Genomic DNA, 27666 nt, shown 5'->3' with positions numbered 1-27666 from the left:
TTTTTGAAATTAATTTAAGAAAATCTGTGCAACGGTCGCACATCTTGAGGCAGCCATGTTGGATTTGTATAATAAAATATAATAATAAACCTCTGACTTAGAAACTGAATGTCTGCGGAAAAAGTATTTTCTTTCTGACTGAGTGAAACTCAGCCACAGTTATTTTATCTCGCAACATTCCCACTCTTGGGCCGGGACCAAAATCAGAAAGGTTGCTAAAAAACACGATTTATTGCTTGGTGGCTTTGCATTTTACGACATATTTCATGACCAGCGTCTCTCCCACTATGCTCTAGAAATAAATGGACAGACGGAGGGGACTTTCTGGAACTGGTTGTGTTCCTAGGAATACGCTCATTGCAACAGAACAACAGATAAAGAAAGAGAAAGGGAAAAAGGCAGAGCTGGAAATTTCACATTGGTCATGTAAACAATGTCAGTGGAGAGCAGCAAGACTTGATTCTGCTTCAAAGCAGCTTATTTTCGATAAATGATGAGAATGTAACCGACTCCACTGCCAATCGCCCAGAGAGCTTTAAACTGAAAATATATTTCATTCAAAGAAAGTCCAAAATAAATAAATTATCAAGTTCTTCCCTTCTGCACCAGAAACAAAAACTGTGTTATTCCTGATTGTCTCTTTTCTAGTTAAAAGATGCTTTCAGGGTTTTCTGCTTTTTTTCACCATCAGTTCGGAGAAAAAAACTTGAGATGCTTGAAGCTCTAAGCCGACATCTAGACAAACAAAACTGAATTTGAGGAAGTTTCGGAGATGCAACGGTGTTTCTCAGCTGATCTGAGCTTGTCTGACAGGTGAGGCATCATACATTGCTCTGATCTTTTTTTTCCTCACTTGTCCAAACAAGCTCATTTTACACAGTTTATCTTTTCACAGGCAAGAAGACAAAGAAATGTTTTTTTTTTTTGTGATGGCATGTTTGGACATTTGACTCATTTCCATGAGACTCTTTTTTTTTCTCTCTCTCTCAAAACAACACTGAAAATTCATTCGACATTTTTCCAAGGAAACCAATCAAAGTCCACAGAGAGGCGATGCCAACAAAAACATTTCGTGGGGCACAAAGAGTTCATTGAAAATTTTGGCAGTAATAAATAATCCCACGGCCCTAAGCGGATAAACCGGAATAGAAGAATCCTTTTTAAAAGAATGTGAACAAAATGAACTTCTTCAACTGATCCTTTTTGATCAGTAAGACGACACACAACTTTACGTTTCTAATCAGATTTTCTGCATGTCTTCTCTCCAAAGCTTCAGATTTAATCGTTTGGTGCCAAATAGCATAAAACATAAATACACTGCAGTGTACCAGGTAATTTTAGGAGTTTTTGCAGCTGATTGTCCATTGAAAAACCTAATGACTAATAAATTATTTCATTGCTCCTCAACAGGAAAACATGTTGAGTTTTCCGGTGAGATGACGAAACCCTTTCCTGCAGGAAACCACGTCTGCAGCGCCTGTGTCCAGCTGCCGGTCTCCGAGAACGTTAACAAGATGTCAAACACTGTGGACGAAAGAGACAATTTTCTAAATAAATAAAGGAGTTTTAAAAACTATATTTAAAAAAAAAATCTCTCGCAGACAGATGTCACGGCTCGCCTTGATTAACGGCGAGGATCTTGGAGTGGAAATTCTTTGCGTTGTTTTTCTTCACCATGTACTCGTCCACAGGGAGCCTGGCGGTGCGGACGCTCAGCTCCGCGGCTCTGGACAGGCTCAGCTTCTGCACCAGAAAGCCCACAAAGCAGACGACTAACTCAGTTATTCATTTATCTGTGCGCCAAAGCGAACAGTGAAGGGGCTGGGCTCATGAAACCATCAAACTCTGAGCTGGTTTCTGTTTTTAAATGCGCTGATTTTACCTTCTGGATGCTTTCATCCACCAGGCCGCCCAGGACGTACACTTTGTCAGCGTCCACTGTCTGCAAAGCTGTGATAAATGACAAAACATTGTGGGCATAAGCAGTACTTCTTCAACATCACACTGACATTTTACTCATTTTTACTTAACATTTGTATGTGGGATAGTTGAAATAAACATTGCTAGAAATATTCGCTGTTGCGTTGCAGCAGGAAGGTTCTGGGTTCGAATCCCAGCCTAGGTTCTCAGTACGGAGTGTCACATTGATTTAAGTCACCGCGTATTGAAACACAAGAAAATATGATAAGACAAGAAATAAATACCTAAATGACTATATTTTCTTTAAGAATGCAACAAACATTTTAAATAATTGTTTTCCCATTTAGTCACTTGAAAATGTAATAAATAATGGAAACATTTAAGTAATTAGAAATTTGTTTATTTATTAGATTAATTTCCAATTGCATCTGAAATATCACATGTATCTAAATGGCTATTTAACAACGTGTTTCTATATTTAATTGTGGCCTTTTAGGTCTTCAAAGGTGAGAAACATTCAGGCTAATAGCTCCCTCTGGTGGGCAAAATATGCTTTACAAAATCTGACCATGTTATGATCTACATAATTATGGGGCATAATTCACAACGAAGGTGAATTACGTCCCATTTGAAGAAGCTTGGTGTTTCAAGCACATTAATGGAAAGTTAAGTGGAAGAAAAAAGTGGTGGAGAATGTAGCACAAACAACTGGGATAAGTCCTTATTAGTTAAATCAATCGACATTTGACAATTGAACTCCATGTTATATGTGTGTAATGAATATACGTAATACACGTGTTTCACCATTTTAATTTAATTAAGGAAACAAATAAACTTTTTATTGATATTCTAATTTACTGAGCTGCATCTGTATATGAAAGTAAGTAAATAAAAATTACCAGACCTTCTTGGGCATCTGGGGTGAGATAAACGACAGATTCTGAAGGAAACAGGTCCAAACAGCTTTCCTCTGTTATTTCCATCTACACCAAACAAACATTAAAAGAAAACAAAGTGAGTGACAATGAGGCAAAAGGAAATGCAGCATGAAAACGAAGAAACGTGTCGCAAACAAACACGTTTCGTACTTTTACTTTTTGTTCAAAACAGTTTTGCAGAGACTTTTCTGACTCTCTCTGACAAGAGGATAATCGGAGATCGATAGAATCACCGCGTAGCCGAGGAAGCCGTCGTTCATTCGAACACACTCCCGGTAGAGTCGGCTGCCGTCTCTCAGATCCGTCAGGAACAGATGAAACGGCCGAGTCGCCCTCTTGTTCGACCCGTACAGCCGCCTTAGCTGGCCCGCCAGCCGGCTTATCTCCTGAGCGAGAAGGAAGCGCGTTTTTATTTCTCACGTTCACTTCGACATTGAGGACAGCAAAGCAAAGGGAAGAGTAGCGCTGCTTCAGCAAACTTTCACTCTAGTAAAGGTGAAATGTTAGCCACCCAGGAAATTACTAAAGTAAGAGTAAAAAAAGTGTCTGGTAAAACGTCTATTCCAGTATCAATCATTTAGTATTTAAAAATTACATAATCAGACAGACCAAAATGTAAAGTGAAACGTTGGTATTTTACGGACGAATATGACAAAAAACAGAAAATCAGGTAAAAGATTATTGTTCCAAATCAGTTTTTTTTTTTTAAATAAAAAACTTTAACAAAAAAATTGTTGATGCGTGTCTGTGTCTGGTGAGCAGCTGATTGAAACATGTTTGTTTTTCATTCAGTGGGCAAAGAATCCAGAACTTTTACTCAAATAAGAGTGGAGCTGCTTCATCAAATCACTCAAATAAAACTAAAAAGTACAACGGAGTAAAAATACTTGTAAAAGTAAACTTTTTCAAAACAGTTCCTCCAGTAATTACAACCGACTCTGTTTCTGCAGGATTTGTCACCTTGTCAGACATGCAGTCTGTCATGCTGAGGTCCACGCAAAGCTTCCGACCCGTGGAGCGAGCCTCTGCCAGACGCTCTTTGGTGATCGCCTTCATGACTCGCTTGGTGAGCTGCGCGGCGTCCGTGTCACCACCTTTACGAACAGGACAAAGGATGACAAAAAGTCGACGGATCGCGCTGAGATCCTCAGCGTCTGTCGAGTCTCCTCGGTCTTCACCTGATTCCCGGGCGCGGTTCAACCTCCTCCTCTGTTTCTCTTCTTTGCGTTTGCTCTTCTTCGCAGCCAGCTGTCTCTCCCAGTGTCGCTGCTTCCTCAGCACGTTCTTCTGCTCATAAAATATAAAAAAGCACATAAAAATAAACCAGAAACACTTCACTTCTGTTTTGTGTTGATTCATCTCATAAAATCCCAAAGACATTAAAGCTTTTGCTGAAAATGATTTTTACATTGCACTGTACTTGATTTTTTAAACACAGTAATGCAGTAATGGCCAGAAAATGGGCTCTAATCAAATAAAATAAAATAAAAAAAATCTACTTTTCAATATACTAATCAAAGAATAAAAAACCATTAAAGAAAAATCAAATATCCATGAAGCTTTATATTGTGTTAATACGTTGGTGCTTTTCAGGAAAGCAATCAGGATTAATTAAACTGTTTAAGCTCAAGATAATGTTTTAAATGAACATTATAATAATAAAAGAAAATACTGAAATATGTTTATATTTAAGGTAATTATCTCCAAATTAGAGTTAGGGTTGGTTTTAGATTGTTATATTTACAAAAACAATAAATAAATAAATAACAAAAATAAATAAATAACTGCTGGATTAGTGGAGATCATGTGTTTGTCATAATAATCAAGAGAAGTCGGCTCATCTTTTTGTGCAATATAAATATGTTTTTTAATCTTGTTAAGACAATAAGACTATTTACAGTGTATTCATGTGAGTTTGATCATTCTGCGGAATTTTAGTGGGAGCAAAGTTTGTCAAGCGCATTTTTTTAAAAAACTAACTGAATGTTAAAAACAACCTCACCCAAAGGTCAGCTTGTGGATTTCTGAAGGCTGTTCTTCATGCGACCTACTTACAGAACAGGGCGCATCGCCTCCCTCGGCTGCTCTTTGCTCTCCATCCGGATCCAGGTCCAGGCGCAGCAGATCCAGGAGCTCTGAAGCCTCGTCCGGATCCGCCTCACGCGTTCCTGACGAAACATGCAGCTTTTCACTCGATCCCAGAGACATCTGGCAGAAAAGAATACCTTATTCCTCTCGGAAACCTCCAAATATTCCTGTCAGAGCTTGAAAGTCTGACCTGTGACGCATACCGGGAGTTTATTACAAGAGATCCCTGCGTCAACCCCCAAACATTGACACAACAATGAATGTTAGCAGCGAAAGCAAAGACTAGAACTGCATGGGACGCCGTGCATGTTTGCAGAGGACTTACTTCCTGGTTACGAGCACGTGAGATTTCCGGAGAGTGACGTCACAGTGAGCGGAAACGAAGTGTCGATAAATGTGAATCAAGAACCGATTATTTTTTATTCACTTATATAACTTTTTTTTGTATACACATAAATATACAAAATAGTGAAGTTAGAAAAAAATACAAATGCAATTGTCTCCCTTTAAACACTAACGTTTCATTTGCGCTGATTCACCAGAAGGGGGCGATGAGTGATTTAATAAAATAAAATAAAATAAAATAAAATAAAATAAAAATAAATTAAATGAAATGTAATATTATTACAGTCAAACCAGTGTTTAATTGGTGAAACTTGTTCAGAGTTGTTGAATGTGAAAATTAACAATTAAAATTTAATGGAATCATTTTTATGCATACTTATATTTTTAAGAAAAGCTGATTGATATTTGACATTGTGAAACTCTAGCTCTGTCTATTGACTAAATGTTGGGGTATGGAGGATTTTTTCTGCTATAAACCAAGAGCACATATAAAATCCTGCTTTCAGGCTGAAAATGCGTAGTCTTGGATTATGGCAGAAAAACGTTGCTATACTAATATTTTTGGTATTTAGTTAGCTACACCCTCTTCACTAATCTCTTATGTGTAAAGTTGCTAAATCGTTTTCAAAGAGTTGCCGTTGAACAACTTGCCAAAATGACACACAAGATTTCGAAGGTCCGTGAACATATCTTTTCTCAGTACAGTTCTGCCCTCCTTGTAAAGTGCGAGTCCGCATAGCAACATTATTTAGTGAGTATAAGTTTACATTTCAAATAAATTCTAATTATTTCTATACAACGTTAATATTGCTCAACTAGCTGCTAAAAGCAACTCAACTAGCTAAACTAGCTGCTAAACTACTTTCAACTGGTTGAAAGTAGTGGCTATGGCATTGTAGCATAGCTAACCCTGTTCAGGTTTTAAATTATCATTAATAGTAATTACTAAATTGTTTTATACGGTGTTTTATATCATTTCCGAATTTCGTGATAGATTACATTGACCAAACACCCAAACTTGAACAGGCATTTTACAATGTGAACATTTTATGGCGGGCTTAAGCTAAACACACGTTTCCCTTTTTTTTTTTAAAGCCTGACATTTGACGTCAAATTAGCAAGAGTAAGCCCAAAAGTTTTTTTTTTCTACAAATGTACCTATTTGTTGAGTTAACTGAAAAGGAGACAATTTATAGGTTGAATTCAGACATTTTAAATATCATTTTAGACCATTAAAACAGTTCAGAATATGATTTTAAATCTGATCTGTCACTCTGACGCTGGTAGGAACTATTTCTCTTGTGATCAGTTTTAGTCGGCAACTTTTATCGACGCACTTGTGAGCTTCGATCTTAAATTCATGTACATTCTGTGATGCCAATCTTTCTACCGCTTGCCAGTTTGTCACTGTCGCTTTGCATCCAAGCGAATGATGTGAACACTATTTTTTATACCTCGGTTGTAAATGTAGCGATTGCGTCCCTATTAGCATGTGGCATCGATGCAGCCGGAATACAAAACCACAATGCATTGTGGGTGATACAATAGAGTTTATACGTCTTTTTTATGTTTATACTGGTTTTAATTTTAAAACAGCTGTTATTTCTAAGTTATGTTGTGATGCTTCTATGTGTGTTCGTTGTGCTTGTGTAGAGAGCAAAACGTGTTGTTTGCACCGTCACTGAGAAGGGCAGGACGTGAGTACTAAAGCGTAGGGAGTGTCAGAGGGAAGTTAAGACTATACTTTCAGGGATCATTTCTATAGTTTTTGACTTGAGAAATGTGACTCCAAACTGTATGGTCTCGCTAACCACGATGATGAGTTGGTGATACTTCTACCTGAGCGCGAAGCGGGTGAAGAGTGATGATTAAATTCATGGGCTCTTTACTTTTGATGACCGTTCACTGTTTCCTAGGAAACAGCGAGGGTGGAAGTATGATCAGAGTGGTTGCGGCAAAGGTTAAATGGAAACAGCTGAAGTCTTGTGTAAGTGATGGAAAACAAACTTAAGCTTGTATTACAAACTTCAGATATCAGAGGAAGCTTGAGTTATAGATGCTCGTTGTTGTTCAGTAGCGATTTGATTCCTTTGAACGGCTCTAAGCGGTAGGAATCGCTCCCGTTACTCAGAACTGTTTTATTTTTTGTATCACTTTGTTTGGTAATGAACGGTGCTCTGCTTTCAGCTAGTTACTTTTATTAAATTAAAAAAATAATTAACTCCAATTATTAAGTGCAACTGATATAAATTTGGTATCTAATGGTGCAGAAAAGAACTCAAGTCCATTTTTCTTTAGTTATGCTACTAAATCGCAACATGCCTGAGTAGATGGGCCTTATATAAAGAAATATTATGGCAATTTCAGGTTAGCCTGCACTAAATGCCAGATGAAGAGGGTAGTTTCTCTAAAATCATGTGGCGCGTCACTGCTGTATCTTTTTCTTCCTCAGTGGCACTTTCGTCTCCCTCAGTCTTGTGTGAGTTGTGCTTTTGATAGTTTTCTCAAAATGCCAAGTAGATAGCTGGGCTGCATTCCGCTCTGCTGTCCCGGAGAAACTCATCCAAAGGGGGGAAAAAAAACAAAAAACAAAAGAAGAAGTGATTGACGTATGAAGCTCGAGGGAGGATCCGACAGGAGCTTAATGTTGCCGTGGCTTTTACAGTCAAAGTCCTCATTTTAAAGGGAAGAAGCGACTTCGGATCGGGTTTATTTTCAAGTTATTACATTTGGCTTTTTCTTACTGTTCACTGAGAACATCGTCTCGAAACATGAAACCCAGAGGATGTTTAACCTCATAGATGGAAATTCCTTCTCAGATAATTTGGAGGACTTCGACTCCATCCGCAGCGTTCTGCTTTACAGGTCAGTCGGAGCTTCTGCGGACATTTCACCACTTTATATATCAGCTTCTGTCGATCGTGCGCTTCTGTTTGTGAGCCGGGGAACTTTGCCAGGCTTTGCGCCGAATGCCAAAGGGGATTTAAAATAATAATAATAATAATACAGATGAGCTGCTGAGCTAATAAATCAACAAGAAGAAGCTGGATATTCACTTTTGGTCGTGTGCTGTATATTGAAATTTTATACGCTGTTTATGGCGTACACCTACTAATTTCTGCAATTTTCTGAGTTGGAATCCGAGTCAATGTCGCGAATCTGTCATTTCAGGTTGAAATACAACTTGACAAAGTTAGCCAAGTTATCCGTACTTCTCTCTAGGTTGTTGGTATTTTGGCCACCTGACCAAAAATAGCTAATATAAACCAGTCCTTCTATTTTACATAATGGAGGCGAATGTGGATTAAACAAAGATTAAACCGGTTAACAGCTGTAATTCGCTGGAATATCGTCATTTCTTAATGGCATAACCGTGAATCTGCTAAATGCGCTAGCAAGACGACGCTTGTGTGTTGTCAAGGGCAACGGTGACATCCGCCAATCAGAACGTACGCTCTTGTGTCACGTGACACTCTGCACATTAGCCAGCGCTGTATCAAACATGGCGAAAAGAGCTTTTTTTAATCATTATTATCATTGCCCAGAAATAAAGAACTGAAATGAACTTTTGGTCCAGTTCGGGAGTTTACGCTTGAGTGAGATGGTTTTACAACACAATGGCGTCCGTGAGCCCCAGACTTTGTTCTGAAAAGACACTTTCGACAGCCCAGAAAGCAAAAGAAGACGCCGAATCCACATCATCGAGTTCCAGCAGCTCCGACTACGACTAGTAAGGATAACTTGCTCAGTCTGGGGGTTTGAGGCAAAAAAGAAAATGTTCCAGCTACGGTTTCAGGCAGCAATATGTCCTTTAAAAGTCAAGACAGACAAAAAGATGTTTTGTGGTTTGGACGCCCTAGAAAACCCTCGTAAAGCATGTGTTCCCACTTAATCTACCGGAGTTTTTTATTTATTTTTTTTAAAAAATCTAAATACATAAAGCTTTTTAAACGTGTCCCTATAAATTTGCTTTTCATTTCGGTTTTTTTTTTTGTCAAGGCAGAATAAATGAAGAAAATACTTGTAGCTCTTGCATTAAATATTGCAAAACATGCACATTAATGCAGCCTTTTCTGTGTCTGTGAAAAGTATCCCTACTATTATTATTTTGTGACTTTGCAAACACAAACTCATAACTATATTCTGTGTGTGGCATTTCTACAAAATACCAACACAGTATAGTGCATTATTAGCGTAGCAAGGACTTGTATTCCCTTCTACTCTGATCCCCTTAAATAAAATTTAGCAGCCGCTCACCTTCAGAAATTGTCTTATAGTAAAGTAGATCCAGTGGTTCTGGTTCTACATGTTTTGTTCTTTTTTTTTTTTTTTTTTTTTTTTTTTAAATTAGAGAACATTAGTGAATAAACGTCTTCTCCAAGGAGGGTCCTGATCAGAACCAGAATATTTTAACACCAGGCTGCAACTTTTATGTGAGTTCAATGGAGTTTGAAGAGAAAATGACATGGAAACTTGAACAAATCTATAAAGCAACCGTATAAATAAGCAACAAAAAAAGATCTTAAGGAAATAAAAAAAAAAAAAGTTGTAGTTTTATTTTATTTGCTCATTTGTGTTTAAAAAGCTTCACTTTGTAAGTTTAGAAAGCATAAGCAATGGTTCTGTGTTTTCCCACCAGGGGTTTGGTTCACCCTGTCTCGTAAAAACGCTCCGTTTTGCTTTCAGTGACCTGGAGCCAGAATGGCTGGATGACATCCAGAAGAACGGGGAGCTGTTCTACCTGGAGCTAAGCGAGGGCGAGGAGGAGGCCACCTTGGCGCGGGTCGCAGCGAGCCAGTGCTTATCCACTAACCACGTCCGCTTCAGTGAAAAGGAGGCAGAGGTCATCACGGAGCAGGCCAGCGCGCAGCGGCGCGGCTCGCGGAGGAAAGGCGAGCCCGCTCTCAAAAAGCTAGCCAGGATCCTGGGGAGGAAACGCCGTCCGTCTCAGCGCAAAGGAGGCAAGGAGGGCAGCAGAGGCAAAGCCACTTCCTCGCCTCCGGCTTCCATCCTGAAGACGCAGCCAGGGCAGCAGCAGGGCGTGGTCGTTCTGCGGCGCCGGCTGAAGGAAGTGTGCGTCTACCTGAACCCCAAGCGGTTGGCGAGTTCGCCGACGCCGCTGTGTGAAAGAGGAGGACTGCTGGAAGCTCTGCTGGGCTTGGTGCATCGTCCTGCCAGGACCGGAGGTCAGAAAGACAGAGGAGCCGGGGGACTGACCGTCCACGGATTAATACCAAACAGTCCAGCTATAAAATGTGGTCAAATTCTGATCGGTAAGAACCTCGTTCGTAAAGTTACCTGTAAACGGCTAGCATAGCCTCGCATCATATTTCTACTCCTGTTTTCATCCTAAATGGTTTTAGGCATCATACCAGGGATGAAATAACCATGGAAATTTATTGAAGTTTAGATCATCAGCCGAGTTCCACATCTTTGCGGTGGGATTTATTTTGTAGCTTTAAAACAAAAACAAAAAAAAAGCGTGGAAAACCTTCAAAGAGCATGCGTACTCGTACGAGACGCTGTAAATCGATTCTTTGTGTACGATGTGTGCAGAAATAATCCCTGGTCTGTTTTTCCACAGCTTTATGTGAGGAATCTGCTCTAATCCGTCACTTTTTGTTCCTCGCTGCAACATGTTTGAGCCATTAGAGCAGCTAAAAAGCCGCAGTGATCATTAATCACAAGCATGTGAAGTCGTTTAACTGCTTTTTATTGGATTCTTGCAGGCAAAACAAAAAGCAGACGTCAAATGCCACCGGTTTTCTACATTTCTAAAACCGATAATAAGTACTTTCGGGTATCTTTTGAATGAATCTTCTTTGTGGGGTCAGTTAACATGTGGAGTTCATAACAGGGCTACTGCATGTCGTATAGTTGTCTCATCTCAGCAGATTAAATGTTTTCTGTCTCTGTTCAGGCGACATCCTCTTGGCTGTGGACGATGTTGACGTGAGCGCTGAGAACATCGAGAGGGTTCTGTCCTGCATCCCAGGACCGACGCAGGTCAGACTCCTGTTCCTAAACACTTCAGGCAGGATTTAAACCTGCAGCATTGACCAATAAGTCAATTAATCGCATAACATGTTAAAACGTTAAAAAAGAGAAGCTCTCCTTTAATGTCGCTGAAAAACTGGAATTTTTGCAAACGTTGTAAATATTTGACCCTCGATTTGAAGCACCGCCTGTCACTTTTGCCTGTTTTTCATGTCTAAACTGAATAAGTATAATTCTTTTTTGGTAAACAAAATTTTGTTTACCAAGACGTCATAATATATTAAACTTTTATTGTTTTGTTCGGATATTTAAATTGTTTTGCAGTTAAATTTTTTCTAGAAACGAATGGGCTTTTATTATCTTTGAGATGATGTACTTGCAGTAACATGTCGTTATTATTATCATATCAGTTGAAAAAATAGTCACAAAATGACAACAATATCTTTATCACAATAATTTCAGGAATAATTTAGCATCCAGCTAAATTTGTTCTTGTGACAAATTTAGGCAGAATCTGATTACTTTTGTTTCAAATCTGATTTATTGCTGTTATTGTTCCTTCTTCCAAGCTTTAACGAGTTAATATTTTAATGACCTGTTTTTTCAAAATGTCACAAGCATGCACTGAAAGCAGAGAGCAGAGTGGGCGGACAGAGCAAACGCACAGGACTTAAAACAGAAGTTAGAAAAAATTCTTTGACTGTACCCAAAAAAAAAATAACACAAAACTCCTCATTTTTAAGTTGAACATTTGTTGCCCCCTCCAACGAAAACAAACCATCAAAAAGCAGGAATTTGCAAATGACAGAGCGTGCCGCGAGCCGAAGCCGAAGCGGGTTGGCTCAGCCGGATCGCCGCCGTGTGACAGTTTTGGCGCCACAGGAAGCTGCTGTGGCTCGGCTGATTAGAAGATGTTGTCGGAAACCAAATTACATGCAGGGGAAGGCTTTATGGAAAAATAGCAAGGTTCTCTGGGCACAGGAATTAGCTTCGGACTTGAAATAGAGCCGTGTTGCTGACAGATGGGTGTATTTTGTCCATATAAGCGTGAGCTTGAAGTTGGGTGGTTTTTTCTGTGTGGCCGCCGGCCCACATGGAGCAGACAGGGCTTATTATGTCGGGAGGGATGCGTATTAGCATTAAAGTCAGGCCATTTTCTAACCCTAACTGCAGTGTCTCCGGTGTGTGTGTGTGTGTGTGTGTGTGTGTGTGTGTGTGTGTGTGTGTGTGTGTGTGTGTGTGTGTGTGTGTGTGTGTGTGTGTGTGTGTGTGTGTCTGTGTGTGTGTGTGTGTGTGTGTGTGTGTGTGTGTGTGTGTGTCCATCAGTGGATGGTAAATGACTGACATCAACAGGCTGGAATTTCAATGAAAGCACACTCATGCCTGACCACAGCCGTATAATTCATGAAGGAAAGTGCTGCAGTTTGCCTGTTCAGGCTGTTTTTTTTTTTTTTCTCTGTGTTTTCCCGACTCTGAGGTCTGAACTGTTTTACTCATGTCTACATTTAATGCGTTCGGGTCGCATTCACTTGCGTCGTTTACCGAAATAATTAAAAACAGAGGTCAAGTTACATCGCAGTGGTAGTGTTCAGACCTCTAAGCAGAGGTCGCCACTACGACGGGGCATTTAGACAGAGTAATAAGTGGAAAGGTTCATCACTCGACGAATCAGGATCGGCCGCTGGCTCCGTAATGACAGTCTTCCAGTAAAAGGGGCTAAAATAGCTGAGGGCCTTGATGTAGGGGCCTGCTGGAGGGGCCCGCGGCCTGTGGTTAGAGCTGACAGGCTCTGCACAGACCGTTGGATTAGAAAAATATAGCTTTTACCTTTCTGGCACGGTAATTTGATCTTTTTTTTTTTTTAACATCACATTTGGTCAGAGCTGAAAGACAGCGTAACATGCAGACCTAGATGGCTTTACAGCTGTTATGTTATTCCTGCCAACGCAAACAATGGTCATATTAAACCTGATAGGGTTCTTATATTTCACGAGATAGCTTGGAATTGCTTGTCTGTTTTTTCGAGGTTTGGAAAAGAAAATGAAGTTGGGAAAATATTTGGTTTTCCAGCTTTTATTCGCTACCCCATTGTTTAGGACCCAAAAATCTGTCTGTCCTTAAAAAGTCTTACATTCATGTATCTTAAATTAAGGTCATAAAATGTATTAAATTCATCAGAAAAATCCAAGTTAGCCTTAAATATGTTAATTTAAGGTCTGAAATTTATGTCGTATATTCTATGTAGTTTATTTTTCTCTGCCAGGCAAAAGTTTGAGTCAAACACAAACATCTTCATCACATGTTTCGATTCAAGGCTACCGCTAGCTAGCTAGCTGCTAACATAGACCTGCTAGCTAGCTTTGGTTTGTTGTTTTGTTTGTATTTCTTTCTAAACCGTGTAAAGTACTTCGAATTGCCTTGTTGCTGAAAATGTGTAATGAAATGATCTTACGTTACCCTGCTAGCTAGCGTCTTGCATCTGGAAAGTTTGCTGGACGATGTCGGTCTTCTGTTGCAAATTCATTTTGTTCAGAAACTTTTGGCTGTGCTGCTATAAAATATGCATTTTTGTTTTGTGACACACATCTTGAATTTCATTCATAATGGTCTTAAAAAGGTTCCTGTAATTAAAATAACAAAAAATGAACTGGAAAAAAAACAACCCATTTTGAAGAGGGTCTGTTTTGATGATATGCTACGATTCTGCATTTTAAAAAGGTTTAACCAATAGGAGCGCAGGAAGCCGAGACCCTGCATTGTTCCTGCATTGAAACGACTGCTGTCTGTTTCCAATTAGGAGACGTCCAAAGCTGACTCTATGCTCGCTCATGGCTTGGCAGAAGCGCGGTTTTTATTTGATGAGAGATGCTCAGAAACACACAGACATCTTCCTGCTTTCTAGAAGAAAGAGTGTTTTTCCTCTTTTAGCTGCCATCCTGTTCCCATTTGCTCAGTGATCGTCTCAGCGCTGAAGTCTTTATACTTCTGGACTTGTTCATACATCGTTCACCTTTTTTGTACTTTCAGATTTATGGGCACATCGTTGAGTTTGTATGTGATAAATAGGAGGATGGATTCTGGCTTAATTGGCAATAAACATAAATAAATAAATGGCTTGATAAAGTAATTTATGCACCAGCTATTGCATCTGACAAATAAAAAATGAAAAAAATGTTCTCAACTTAATAATCCAGTGTAATATAAGTCAATGCATCATTCTCAACAGTATTAATTAACATGATAATTATCATTCAATGTTCCATTTTGTTTCCGATCTTATTATTAGTTTCCTTTTTTTAATTGAATGATTTTTTATATGTATTTTTTAATTTAATGATAATTTCTCTGTATTCATTTAGTATGACTTTGTTGACTTCTGCAACATTTTATTTTATTTCCGTCTTCCACATTCAGATGTTATGTATGTTTCATTTGCGGTCATTTTTTTAAATTTTATTTTATAATTGTGAAGTGACAGGAAACGTCAGCGTTATTTGCAAAGAAAAAAAAAATCTGAAAAGTGTGGCGTGCATTTGTATTCAGCACATCTTCCTATGTCTTTTGCGTTGGTCTGTGACCAGAGCATCTTCTCCTTCACCTGGCTCTATATCTGCTTCCTGCCCGCCCTTGCAGGTGAAGCTGACGTTGGAGACGGCGGCTCCAGAGGACTGCGCTGCTCCCAGTGACTCCTCTCCGGTCCAGAAGATGAAGGCCTCCCCACCGGTCAGCCAACTGGTGCGCTTGTTGTGGGGTGAGGACACGGCGGAGCTCCAGATGGCCATCGGGCACATCCCGCACGTCGTCATGTACCTGTCGCTCAAACTGGACTCCACGTCTCCGCAGGAAGAGGTCGGTCCCCTCACAACCTGCAACAAACCACTGCATGATTATTTTCTGAATAGAATCAACCGGAAACTGTTCGTTCTGGAGTTTATGGAGCTGAAAGAAAGCGATAAAACATCTGGACGTTTTATTGGACATGTAGAGCTGGTTTATTAAAGTATATATGAGCTTTTTGAGTCGGAAAGTAACCTTTGGTTCAGAATAAGTGGGAGATAAAATGCCTTTTATAGTTATTAAACCTAAAATGAGGGTGATCTGAGTCTTGGCTCCTGGTTTTCTGATCTTAATGAAGAGAATTGGTTCACAGCCTGAAAAAGTGTGGAGTTTTGTTGAGGTTTTTTCCGTATTTGAATTAGTATGGAGAGAGAACATCAAAGTATAGGAAGATAATTTTATATCTAGTCTTTATTATTTATTCTGTTGTCTAAATGTCACATCGATCTGTTAGGCTTTTTTATGATTCATCCGATTTCCCTTCAAAAAATACTAATCATGAGAATAGAAACGATCATTTTAATTTATCATGTGATTAATTTATCGCTTAGCAACAAGGCAGTTCAAAGTGCTTCACAGGTGAAAATCATGAAGCAAATATATGACAAATATGTTGATCATTGTTTTATTGATTATGAGTCTCTAAACTGGTGGGCTTTTAGGCTTGATTTAAAGGAAGTCAGTGTTTTGGCAGCTGTGCAGTTTTCTAGAAGTTTCTCCCTGATTAATGGAGCATAAAAGCTGAATGCTGCTTCTCTGTGTTTGGTTCTGGTTCTGGTTCTGGAGATGCGGAGACCAGAAACAGGAGACCAGGAGTGATCTGGAGGGTTGATACGACAAAGTATTTTGGCGTCAAGCCATTCAGTGATTTAAAAACTAACAGAAGTCTATTCTCTGAGCTCCATGGAACCGGTGGAAGAACTTTGACCGGTTTCGCCCTATCAGAACAGTTTGACAGGAAAATAAAATCATTGAAACGGGACAACATTAAATTAGGGTTATGCTGATGCTGTTGAATCAAACATAAACCTCCGGTGTTTCCGCAGTCTTGGAAATTGTTGATTGGAAGCCAGAAGCCTGTAGAGGAGACACTAAGAAGATTGAAGCCAAGCATGCAATGGGTGCTGAGAGTGGACAAAAACAGCTTGGGCTGTTTTATTATGTGAGACGACTACAAATCAAACCCCATTCACAGAACAAAAGGCTGCTTCTGCTCAAACCGTGGTTGTCTAGACACTTTTCCATCCCTTTGGAAAGAAAATTCTTGTGGAGACCAAATCATTACTTTGGCTCTTAGCAACCCTTACAAATCTCCATTAGGACATCGCTCAGGCCACTTTAATTATGTTGGTTCCCTGAAAGCGGATCTGGGTAATGGAGTGCAAAGAAGAGAAGTTGAGAGGGAAATCACAGCATTATAAACGAATCCCTCCGGACGTTTTTTTTGTCTGGAAACTACTGCTGTGGACGATTTCCAGGACAAAGAAAAAGAAACATCAGAAAGCTTCGTGATTGGTTCGGCTTCTTACGGCAAATGACCCACGATTTAAACGCTGTCAGCTGCACTGTGTGGAGTCTTAATCAAATCTGTTTTGGATCAGAGCGTAACAACAACGAGCTATTCCTCCAACCCCCCCTCCCGCTTTTTTGATTTTTTTTTTTTTATCAGAACCAAGTTTGTAGGGCCGTTCAAATTATATGCGTGGACACAGCAGCTTCCCTGTTGTGCACAGCTGCTGTGAGAAGCACTTCTGACTGACAGTGTAATTACATGTGTTCAGCTCGGCGGTCGTGCTTTGCTCCTTCACTGTGTGTCTGCGTGCCAGATTTGTTTATTTCTTTGCCTTTATCTGGACCTAAACTACGGTGGCGAAGAGGAATATGGCTTGTCCAGAGCCGCATCAGCGAGCGGCCGATTTTCCAAGTGACAGTGCTGCGTGCACACCCTCTAAACCGTGGCTTTGATTCTTTAGTCTCGTGATTGCAGGGTGGTGGAACGTGAGATGTTCAGCAGCTGCTGCAGGTTAGAGTTTCAGATCTGCCCAGAGTTGTTGATAAGAGCTCTCGCACTTCAAAAGCCTTCCAGCACGCTTTCTCGACCTAATGGTCAGTATCTTTTGTGAGTCTTTTGCTCCGGTTGCCAAGTTCATTTAGGGGTTTTCAATTCCCACTCCCACCATTCAGTCCTTAAATTCCCACTACTGGAAGGAATGCTGATACACCAGCGATGCTCCGAATTAGTACATTTTGTCTCATTGCACTCTCGTCAGTGTTAATAAATAGACCTGTCACAATAACAAATTTTGTGGATGATAAATTGTCCCAGAACTTAATGCGATAGACGATAATGCCTCAAAACAATAACGTTTTGAGGCCATTTTAAAGTAATATAATAGTAGTAATGGCATAAAATGCAAGGACACATTCTCTAAGATCAATAAATATTATATTCTAAGGAACATTGGAACTGGAAGACATTTGAAATGTTCAAAATAAATAAAGAAAACAACAAATAAAATGAATTATGAAGTCTGTGTAAATAAGATTGTTGTTCGAAAAAAGGGATGGTTGAGACGAAGAACCCATCTGCTTTCTGAGGACTTTTATGAAGATGAAAATGATAAATCAATCAAATTAAATCTATTGAGTTTCTTTTAATTTATCATGCGATTAATTGATTTATTGTTTTTTGTGAGAGGCCTACTAGCAATGGAATTGTGCCAACAAGCTTCTGATAGTGAAGAAATTCAAATATTTGTCTCTCTCTCCCTAAAAGCCACATTGTCGTCATTCCATAGAGAAGCAATGGTTAGATTTAACCCAGCCAAGCGTTATTGAGGTAGCATAAATATCCACTTGCCTGTCCATCTACTCTTCTACACCCAGTAGATGTTTTGGTTGCTGATCTTCCAAGACTAGACACCGCACATTTTTTTGTACCCTTTTTTTGTGTGTTGTTTGGCTAACCAGCGATGTCTCTCTAAGCCTGAGATGTAATTTTCGAGATGCAGGCCATATTTTACACAGTGTATTTCCAGGGTGCCCACGCATACTTAAAAAGTCTTGTATTTATGTACGGTGTCTAGAATTAAGGTCTTAAAATGACTTAACTTCATTGAAAAATATAAATATTAATCAAAGGTCTCAAATTTAGCCATGGCAGGACCAATTCATGTCATATATTCTATGTAGTTTATTTTCTTTACAGGACTTCAAGTCAGGCTACAATTTGAGTCATGCATCTACATTGCTTTTTGTTACTTAAGGCGGTTAGGCTACCGCTACTTAGCTGCTAATAGCTAGCAAGCAAAAAAGCTAGTTAGCTAGATTTTTTTTTTTTTTGTGCAAATTTATCACCAGTTTGCTTGTTCGTCTTCGTCACTGGCTCACGTCTGTTGGCAACCCAAACAATGCGTTTTGTTATTAAGACATTAAATTTCATTCTCAACGGTCTTGAAAAGTCTTAAATTTGAGTCGATGAAATCTGCATGAACCCTGATTTCTGAACGAAGTGACTTTATGTGTTTAGGAAGAAATCCTGTACCAGTACCCGGTGTCTGAAGCATCCATCCAGCTGAAAGGAGTGAGAGGCATCTTCCTTACTCTGTGTGACATGCTGGAGAACGTCACAGGAGGCCACATCATCAGGTTGGGAAGGCGACTTGCCTGGAAGATGTTGCAGTCAGTTTACGCTCCAGCAAAGCAAAGATGATCCAGAGATTCTGTCATTACATAACCTTTAATTCCCTTATTATTTAAAACTTCTAAACGTCTTTTATTTCTGCTTGAGGGCTGCGGTGTCTCTCTCCAGCAATATCCTCTGGAGCCTAGGCAGATTACACCATGGGTTGTGGGAGGACATTTGACCACTCTTTTTTTTTACATCTTAGCATCAACCGGTCTTTTAGACATAGCCCATAAATTTGATGTTGAGTTTGGGGTTTTACAAAAAGCTGTTCCAGAAACTTAACGTTTGCTGTTTTCTTTTCTAACGTCGGTTTCAATGACTGTTTGGAGTCACCGACCTGCTGGAGAACCCGACTCCAAGTCCCAAGTTTCAGCATCGAAACGCTTCCAGCAGAAGAGCTTAGATATAGTCATTATTGCATCCACTTTGTTAATGTCAGCCGGGTTTTGTTCATTGATTTGAAACCCTCAGCTCGACCAATCGTAACGCTTTTCTCCTCACTGTGGTCAGTTTTCACAATCTTTGACTCTCCCGTCTATAAAACATTCCTCCAGGAAAGATATTTGACCTGCTCTTGATTTCAGTGACTCTTGGAGGCGTACAGGTACACGCATTGCTTTTTGTTAAATTGACATCCACTCAATCTGTTGTGATATAGTCCGTAAAAAACATGTCGCAGAAGTTTGCAGGCTTTAATTTTGGCAATTCTTTTGGTTCTTGTTCATCTCAACCTCTTTCTTTTCATCTGATTGCATCAGTTTTGCTCATATAGTTGAAACTTGGTCTTAAACGTGTTTTTCCCACAAGAAAATGATCCCAAACCAGCTTTAGATCAAATAAAGTACGCTAATCTTAAGATCCAGGAGATTTCTTTTATTGTTTTAAATAGATCTGAACTCCATTGAACATCTATGAAGTACGCCTAAAAGTTGGGTCAATGCCCGAAAACTAACTTCCAACTCCACCAAAAGACCAATGGAGAAAAATACAAGTTGGACACCCAAAGCTCGTGTAAGAGGTGCAACCTGACAAAGGATTTATTCAGAAGTTAGAGGGGATGTCTGGATACCTTTGAGGCCAGTGACATTTGGATCAGAGGAAACCACAGTAACATGTTACATGGAGCTGTTTGTTGTATAAACCAAACTCCCTGCGGGAGAAAAATAACTTCAAAATGTGTGAAAGACCCCAAATCAGTGAGCGCCATGGCTTTAATGAGTGCATGTAATCGAAATATTTCTAACGATAATTCATTATTCTTCCTGCCAGTTGTTGGGGGGGAAAAGTGACGGATCATTTTATGTATTAAACTTTATTTGCATGCATGCTTTGACCAGCTGAGTTCAGTCGCTGAACCACCTTTTTGACTCGTCGTCTTTCCGTCCTTCAGTTCGTCTCTGTTGCTCGGGAAGCATCTGGTTCACGTTGGCTACTGGAAGGAGCACGATAACCTGCTGGTCGTCGGTCTCCCTGCTGAGAGGTAGAGGCGGGCGGCACCAAACAAACGCACCCATGCGACACGCACACACAGACCCAAGAGGCTACCATTACACAGGCCACAGTTGTCATTACGGAGAAAGGAAGTCGGGAACAAACGCTGGTGTCTGAGTCGTTTGAAGAAATATATTTTTGTTGAAGACAAGATTTAAGAGAGCAGCCTGAAAAACGCATCTGCTTTCTTCAGATGCGTTTTAAACATGTGCTTCTCTTCGCCTTCTTTGTTTTGAAGATGGATGCCTGCTAAAAGGAAGGAGCCGTCGCCGATAGTTTGCCAAGTTAGTCATCCAGGCTTTCCCTGGAGAAGATAATTCATGCATGAGAGCTGTGATCCTACAGCTGAAATAACTTTTTTTTTTTCTCCCTTACTGTCTGGCTTCCAATCAGATTAAATATTTCTTGTTTAATGTCAGTAAGAATTACAAAAATATCTTCCATTTGCCATAAATATGATTTTTAATACATATTTCTTCAACCTTGGAGTTAATGGCAATCCCTTCTGCGGGCGTCTTTCAAGGCAACGCCTTCAAACACTCCTGGTGTGACATCGTGGAATAATCAAAAGAAGTTAATCAATATGTCAGGAGTCGAATTATGGACCTTCACAACTCCAAACTCGTCTGTTTAAACAGTTTTACACTAGTGCAAAAACACGACCAACGCCAAAACGAGGCCTGGACTGGTGTTGGTTAAAGCCAGAGACAGAGAGGCTATTACTCCAAAGACAACGTTAAAATGCCCTCAATGACGAAGACCACGAAGAGTTTGGCCGTTGTTACATTTGGAGGCGACTGAGGGAAGCTTGAATGCTTGAAGACGCCATCCCCAGTGTGAAGGGTCGGGCTGGCATGTTGTTTGGACATAATAAGTAATGAAACCTTAAGACGTCAGCCAGGAAGTTAAAGCTTACAGATAGGAATTCCTAATGGATGATGACCAGATCAGCTACAAAGTAGATTAGGGACAACAAAGACAGTATTATGGAGACAGAAAGTCCTGATCCCCGTCCCTTAGAAATTGTGAACAGAGCTAAGAAGGCCTTCGTAACCTGACTCAGTTACCTGTGGCAGCAGAAACATTCCTGTAAACTATGGTGAGAAGCTTATGGAAGGACATTCAAAAACATAAATCTATGTAAACTTATGTCTCTTTTATCATTTTGACATTTAGCAAATATGAATAACTTTTGGTAATCCTAAGAGAGAAAAACATTCAAAGTTTGGTCTGATTTTGTCACAGTGAGAGACGACCAGAATAAGACTCGTTCCTTTTCTCTGAAGCTGGAGTGTAGCCGGTGCGTCTTTAACGTCATCCCCGTCTTCTCGCAGGGTCCCCCTGCTGTCCCTGCAGACGGTGGTTGGCGACGTGGTGCGGACGCTCAAGGTGATGTACGGCTCCTTGAACAGGTCGGCGTCTCTAGGATTCAGTCTGTCGTCATTCTCTGCCTCTTCTCTCTTGGATTTTGGGGCATGATCTTTCACCTTTTTTTTTTTTTTTTCTTTGACGTCCTCGATGTGTCCTCTGCAGCGCGTTCTGTAACCAGGACCACGCCCCCAGGTTGGACCATTTCTTCTGCTTGTTCTTCCAGCAGCTCATCCAGCCGTGGCGCCTGAGGAGAGGCTCCCCGCCGCCGCCGCCGCCCGACGTTTCTGGGAGCCTCTTTCTGGACGGACTGCCGGCGGTCCGATGGCTCACTTTGCCTCCTAAAATTAAGGTTTGTAACTTCTTCTCACGCCACCTGTGTGCAGCTGTGGTGCCCCCTGGTGTTCATGTGCAACACGGCCGTTTAATTAAAATAAATTCATCAGCGCTGTATTGTGGTGTGTGTTGGCGATTTATCGTTGGTGTGTGTTCTCCCCAGATGGAGGTGGATACTGTTCTCTCTGATTTCGAATCCTCTGACTTTGGAGAAATGGTGAGACTGGTTGAATTATTCCAGATTGTAAAAACTGAGTGTGTTCTTGTTTTCTACTGAACGCCGTCACCTCAAGCACTACAAGCAGGAACCAACCATTTCATGCAGATCCAGGGGCAAATATGGATGTGTGATTTTTTTGGTCTGGGAGGGGTAACTTTACATTTTCTAAAAACAATCTTCGAAAACACAATATGATTAATTATGTAGTTGACAGGGCCCCGTTTGTTTTTTTATTTTATTTCAATGAACAAAAAAATAAATAAATAATTGGTGGAGGGCCCCTTGTTGATCAGAGGCCCTTAGAATTGTCATAACGTTTCCCTGATTGCAAGATACCTCTCCGTATTTATTTACACTTTGTTGTTTTTTGTTTTCCTTGCAGTCAGAGGACTTCTTTGGCCTGAGGCGTCTCTATGTCATACTCGGCTCCTGTTTGTTTTACAAGGTAAGGGTCAAAGTGGAAACAAGCACAAACATCAGTCTGGCAGCAACCTGCAGATGTTCCCAGACAGATCCAATCTTTTGTCCAGTGACAACCACTAACTTCTTTTTTTAATGAGTTTCTTTTTTTGCAATAGACAAACTTGAGGCAATTGCAAAGTAGAGAACTGGAAAGGTGGATTGTTTTCATTGGAGTCTCTTCGCTGCTTTACACGTTCAGATCCAACTCAGCTGCACTAGTGGGTGGAGTTTGACTAAATAGGCTTTGATCTAATATTTATGTCTGAAGGTATAACGCTGGATTTTATTTAGGCGTATATAAGTTAAAGGGAGTAGAATATATGTGTGTGCCACTCTTTTTCAGATTTTAACTTATTTTTCTAAAGCCATGTATGGCTTTCCTTCCACTACATCATTTTGTGCCTCTCTGCCCTCAGTCCTACCTGATTGCCAACCATCTCCCGAAGGAGGACCTGCTGGACGTGTGTCTTTACTGCCAGCACTTCTGCCTGCTGCCTCTGGCGTCGGAGCAGCGTGTCGGTCAGCTGGTCATCTGGAGAGAAGTGTTCCTGCAGCAGAGAGCCAGCGGAGGGATGGCGCCGGGCTTCAGCCAGCCTCAGGGACGACACTTCCTGCTCATAGTGGGGCTGGTGAGGAGAGAAACTTTTAACCTGTGTTTTCATGCCTGAAACGGTAAAAACTGCTTTTGCGAAGTTGCACTCATCCCTCTCTCTCTCTCTGTCTGTCTGTCTGCACCGCAGAGGCACTTCATGCAGTGCGTCCTGTTGGAGGCGGGCGGGTGTGCGTCTCCGGCTCTGGGCTTTCCAGGACCCGACTGTGTTTATGTGGATCAGGTGGGGGTTCTGTCGCAGCCGATCGGCTCATCGGCTCCAGATTGAAATGAAGACGCTTGAAGTCTTGCTCTGTCGTCAGGTGAAAGCCACCCTCCTGCAGCTGAACGCGCTGGAGCCAGCCATGGAGGAGCGGCTGAACGTCCCGTCCGCTCCCTGCCTCTCCTGCGCCGACTGGTTCCTGCCGGCCGCCACGACCCGGGACCGCCTGGCGTCCTCGTCCCCCGTCCTCAGCAAGCTGGCCGGGGCCATCCGGGGGTCTCCGTCCGGGCACAGGGGGCACAGCCTGTTCGGCGAGAAGTCCCGCAAGTCCAGCCCACAGAGGAGCTTGTCGGACAGCGGGAGCGAGGGTCCGATGGATGCCGGGTCCGGTTCGTCGGCGGCTCCGGGTCTCAGCCCTCACTCCACCCCGGACTCAGGGAGACGGATCGGTGGCAGACGGGACTCTCTGGGGTCTGATGGGAGCGGAGGCGGTGGAAACTTCTTCAAGGTGTGCAGTCATTTTTTCCCAAAAGTCAAAAAATGACTCAAGGTGGTAATATTGCAAAAAAAAAAACACTTCTGGCAAAAAATGGCCATCTTGTTAGGAAGGTGATGATATGAAGGTAAAATTAGCATTGCACAACAGGAAGCTTTACTGCGCCGTGGAGTTAAGAGTGAGAGCCCCACTCAAAAGGCTTCTGTAGCACAATTAATTAGCACGATATGCACAATATAAAGTTGTGTTGATATAGCATATTGTTCAACCTGTTGGGGAAATAAAGAAAGTAATTGGCAGAAGTTTATTAGATTGTGACAAGCGCAGCGCACTGAGCACAAACATCTCCGCTCCTATCAGTCACACATCCCAAATGATTTGCACTCGACTCACCCTGAGGTTACAACAAGCCACAAACCGGAGCTGGAAGATGTTAAACAAAAGCTAAAAATGGTAGAAGATAAAACTGCTTACTCAAATTATGGCCTGAAAAAGGAAGCAGTAAAGTCTTAATTATAAGACGCCAGGTTTACATCCGGCTCCGGCGTCTAATTAAAGTGAAGTCAGACCGAAGAGACTCGAACACAATGTCTACATGAAAAGACAGCTTTGCTCTGCTTAAATTAGCTTTTACTCAATTTATTAAAATTGGCTCTCTATGGCGAGCGTTTTGAAAGAAAGTGACCCATTACTGCAACGTGAGGTTAACTCCACGTTGCAGTAAAGCTTCCTGTTGTGCAACGCTAATTTTACCTCCATACAACCACCTTCCTAACAAGATGGCGTCTTATAATTAAGACTTTACTGCTTCCTTTTTCAGGCCATAATTTGAAAAGTACGTTTTTGTTTTTTTCGTAAAGCAAATGTAAAAAAATGATTTTGAAGTTTTGGATTTATAATTAATAACATTCGCTGTCTACACACACAAAACAAATTGATTTAATGTGCTTGATTTTTGTTTTTTGTTTCTTGGTATTTCTGACTCAACAAATTTGGCGCATGTGACAAAACGTTTTGACACTTTTACTGTTTTTTTTGTTGTTGTTTTTTAAAAACATTATTCAATCTAATGAACATTTTCTCAAATTACAAAGAAAACAGAGACTGAGTTTCTGCTACAAGTATTTTTTTTAAGTAATTATTTCTGTGAGGTTTTTTTTTCTAGAATCCTCAAACTGGCCATCTTCATGAAACAGGGAGATTTTTTTTAAAAAATTCTCATTCCTGTCCAGATGCCCAGGATGAAGCATCCAAACCCTTTCTACCTGGGAACCCTGAAGAAAACCCTGACCGACAGGGAGACGGAGGAAATGTACAACACCATAAAGTAATGCAGAGCAAACCGCCTCCCGTGTGACTTTACGGATTTAGTCGCGTTTGTGTCAAACAGACCGCTGTGTTATCTGTGGCAGACTGACTTCGGGTACGGAGAACACCTTGTTTCACTACGTCCTGATGGAGTCGGTGCAGGGGATCTTCATCGCTCCCACTCACAGAGAAGTGGCCCAGCTCAGCGGCTCCATCCACCCGCAGCTCATACGCAACTTCCACCACTGCTGCCTCTCCATCCGCGCCGCCTTCCAGCAGAGTCTGCCGGCCCGGGTGAGGCCACGCATTCCCGAATCAGCTGGGCTCCGATTGAGATTTTGACATTTTCAAAAAAAAATTCCCTTTCTAATTGCATCAAAGTACCACACAAAATACCAATGAGTGATAAATCAATTAATCACATGATAAATTAAAATGAGCGTGATATTTTCCATTTCACTGCAAAAACACAAACTCTTACAAAGTGTTTTTAGTCCAGTTTCTAGTGCAAATATCTTAATATACATGAAATACGACAAAACTGAGTTACAAGCTACTTTTCAGTGAGAAATAGGAGCTTGTTTTATGTGAATAATTTAAAACAAGTTCTGGTTCAATCGGCAGATGAATTTATTTTTAATGCACTTTTTATTCTTTTATTGCTTTTCTTTTTTGTATATTTGGACTTTGAGTCTGTGTAATAATAAATCTATCTATCTATCACTGATAAGACGGGCCAAATGTCTTGTTATAAGTGAAGTAGTCTGACCGTTGAACAAGTACATTTAAATCAAAATTAAGAAGCTTTTGACTTAAAACTCCTGTCTTGTTGAAATATGACTTATAAGTTAGTTTTGTGCTCTAAAAGCTAGACTTTGTAAGAGTTTATCTTTTTGCAGTGTTGGACAACAATGGTTAGAGTTGCTCCCTTTTAACATAATTGAAAAGCCGCCATTTTGAGAAAAACTGCAAATATTTTCCACCCAGTATTAAATATTTAATTTGCCTGCTACTTTTGCCTGTTTTTTTTTCCGTGTCTAAGCTTAATTTTGAAATGCAAATTAGTTTACTGAGACTTCATAGTCCATTTCAGTTATTGTTGCTTGATTTTTTTGTTTGTTTTTTTGTTTATTTTGGACGTTTAAAATGTTTTCCAGTTAAATATTCTTCACTTAATTGAAATATGCTAAATTTGTTACTTTGACAGTCTATGAAGTACATTAGTTTGTAATTGTAACAGGACAAGATGTGGAAAATGATGAGTTTTTTTGCCTGTTTGTTTTGCATTTGAAGGAGAAAACTTTGCATACATCTGTGTCTTACAATCAAATGGAGAAGCTCATTTTCTTCCCAGCATCCTTTGCGTCTCCCGCCACCTCGGTGACTCCCTGCGTTGCTTTGTGTCGTGCAGGGTTGCCGTGCAGCAGACCGTTCTCAGAGGTCCGGCTGGGGTCTGGGCCCGGTTAAAGAACACGGGGTTCTGTTTCAGTGCAAACCGGAGAACTGGACGGACCAGAGGAAACCCGCCCCCACCATGACTTACTGGGTAATAGGGTACGTCTGGGTCCAAACACACGGAATACCGAACCTTTAACGTGTGTGAGGTTCACAGATATATAAAGCTCTTGAATAATATGAACATGTCTTCTGATCATCCTGGATGAAGACAAAAAGCAGCTGCTTCCTTTTTGACTGGGGTTTTAAATCAGGACGCTCGTCCTCGGCTCCAAGCCTCTTTTAAAGATAACCGTCTTTGCTTTGTTCTGGTTCCCAGGAGGATGCTGCTGGAGCCGGTTCCTCAAGAGTTCTACGTCTGCTTCCACGACTCGGTGCCGGAGGTTCCCGTGGAGATGGCCTTCAGACTGTCCTTCGGTCTGGGTTTATGACGCGTCGACGGAACGGAGACTTCCTGCATAATCTCAAGAAAAATCTAGCAGATGCTCTTTTTCTGTGCTGTAGAGATGGTTTGTTTTTTTCTTTCCGTCTTTGCCTTCCACATGTTTTTCTGCAGATAAGCAGTGGAGCATGACTGAGGCTGTTTCAACTTCAGATCGTTGCAGTGCCTTTTTTTTCCCCCTCACCGTGAACGCAGTGAGCTTCCCAGCAAACGAATACCTCCTTTCCACTTTGACCAGCCGACCTGTCGGTTTTGTGCTGTGAACTTTACAACCCTAAACCAGTGAAAAAGAAAAACGCTGCTGCATGAATCTCCATCCAGTAAAGCTAGCTTTTTTGTATACAAAGCGGTAAACATGTGTTGTTAATTTAAATTTTTGTACAGTTTTGTATGGGAAATTGTTACATAATAAAACACTATTTGACAATAAAATGCCACAACCTTTGATTGCTTCAAGATAAAT

The 27666-nt window shown here is 40.8% G+C and overlaps 2 protein-coding genes and 1 non-coding gene across 7 annotated transcripts; 2 read left to right on the top strand and 1 right to left on the bottom strand.

Annotated features, from left to right (window-relative positions):
- Window positions 1–1258: 1258 nt before the first annotated feature.
- On the bottom strand, window positions 1259–13810 carry trmt10b (tRNA methyltransferase 10B). Of its 3 annotated transcripts, none has more exons than XM_055060268.1 (9): window positions 13746–13810; window positions 4914–5066; window positions 4037–4145; window positions 3819–3952; window positions 3092–3244; window positions 2825–2903; window positions 1883–1950; window positions 1620–1743; window positions 1259–1524 (listed from the first exon to the last, which is right to left on the bottom strand). In XM_055060268.1, exons 2-9 carry the CDS (start codon window positions 5064–5066, stop codon window positions 1394–1396), a joined length of 951 nt encoding a protein of 316 aa, XP_054916243.1. In that variant the 5' UTR covers window positions 13746–13810; the 3' UTR covers window positions 1259–1393. The 3 variants fall into 3 exon arrangements, with proteins under 3 accessions (XP_054916243.1, XP_054916242.1, XP_054916244.1); XM_055060267.1 differs by lacking the exon at window positions 13746–13810 and adding an exon at window positions 5150–5259; XM_055060269.1 differs by lacking the exon at window positions 13746–13810 and having other exon boundaries at window positions 1402–1524; window positions 1675–1743; window positions 4914–5176.
- LOC129379548 (small nucleolar RNA U3) lies at window positions 7026–7241 on the top strand. Its single transcript, XR_008608197.1, has one exon. It is a non-coding gene; the product is annotated as a small nucleolar RNA U3 (small nucleolar RNA).
- On the top strand, window positions 7966–27629 carry intu (inturned planar cell polarity protein). 3 transcript variants are annotated; one of them, XM_055060252.1, is made up of 17 exons: window positions 7966–8156; window positions 9978–10564; window positions 11212–11297; window positions 14922–15137; window positions 18655–18773; window positions 20204–20293; window positions 21639–21716; window positions 21838–22024; window positions 22172–22225; window positions 22611–22673; window positions 23107–23319; window positions 23431–23523; window positions 23603–24010; window positions 25231–25325; window positions 25411–25600; window positions 26718–26860; window positions 27081–27628. In XM_055060252.1, exons 1-17 carry the CDS (start codon window positions 8077–8079, stop codon window positions 27190–27192), a joined length of 2814 nt encoding a protein of 937 aa, XP_054916227.1. In that variant the 5' UTR covers window positions 7966–8076; the 3' UTR covers window positions 27193–27628. The 3 variants fall into 3 exon arrangements, with proteins under 3 accessions (XP_054916227.1, XP_054916228.1, XP_054916226.1); XM_055060253.1 differs by lacking the exon at window positions 7966–8156 and adding an exon at window positions 8606–9021 and having other exon boundaries at window positions 21639–21693; window positions 21902–22024; window positions 27081–27629; XM_055060251.1 differs by lacking the exon at window positions 7966–8156 and adding an exon at window positions 8606–9021 and having other exon boundaries at window positions 27081–27629.
- The last annotated feature ends 37 nt before the right edge of the window (window positions 27630–27666 follow it).

This window comes from Poeciliopsis prolifica, unplaced genomic scaffold (assembly GCF_027474105.1).
Source record: "Poeciliopsis prolifica strain line A6 unplaced genomic scaffold, Auburn_PproV2 SCAFFOLD058, whole genome shotgun sequence".
Taxonomy (NCBI): domain Eukaryota; kingdom Metazoa; phylum Chordata; class Actinopteri; order Cyprinodontiformes; family Poeciliidae; genus Poeciliopsis; species Poeciliopsis prolifica.
Note: the sequence above shows the minus strand (reverse complement) of the source record. Positions and strands in the feature narration are given on the sequence as shown.

Bases quoted from the DNA above. Each gene is read 5' to 3' on its own strand.
- intu (XM_055060251.1), top strand. From the start codon at position 8,909: ATGGCGTCCGTGAGCCCCAGACTTTGTTCTGAAAAGACACTTTCGACA. The intron at 11,298-14,921 runs GTCAGACTCCTG...CCGCCCTTGCAG, and splicing joins GCATCCCAGGACCGACGCAG to GTGAAGCTGACGTTGGAGAC. The intron at 23,320-23,430 runs GTGAGGAGAGAA...TCTGCACCGCAG, and splicing joins TCCTGCTCATAGTGGGGCTG to AGGCACTTCATGCAGTGCGT.
- trmt10b (XM_055060268.1), bottom strand. From the start codon at position 5,066: ATGTCTCTGGGATCGAGTGAAAAGCTGCATGTTTCGTCAGGAACGCGT. The intron at 4,146-4,913 runs GTAAGTAGGTCG...TTTTATGAGCAG, and splicing joins GAGGCGATGCGCCCTGTTCT to AAGAACGTGCTGAGGAAGCA. The intron at 3,953-4,036 runs GTGAAGACCGAG...CTGTTCGTAAAG, and splicing joins GAACCGCGCCCGGGAATCAG to GTGGTGACACGGACGCCGCG.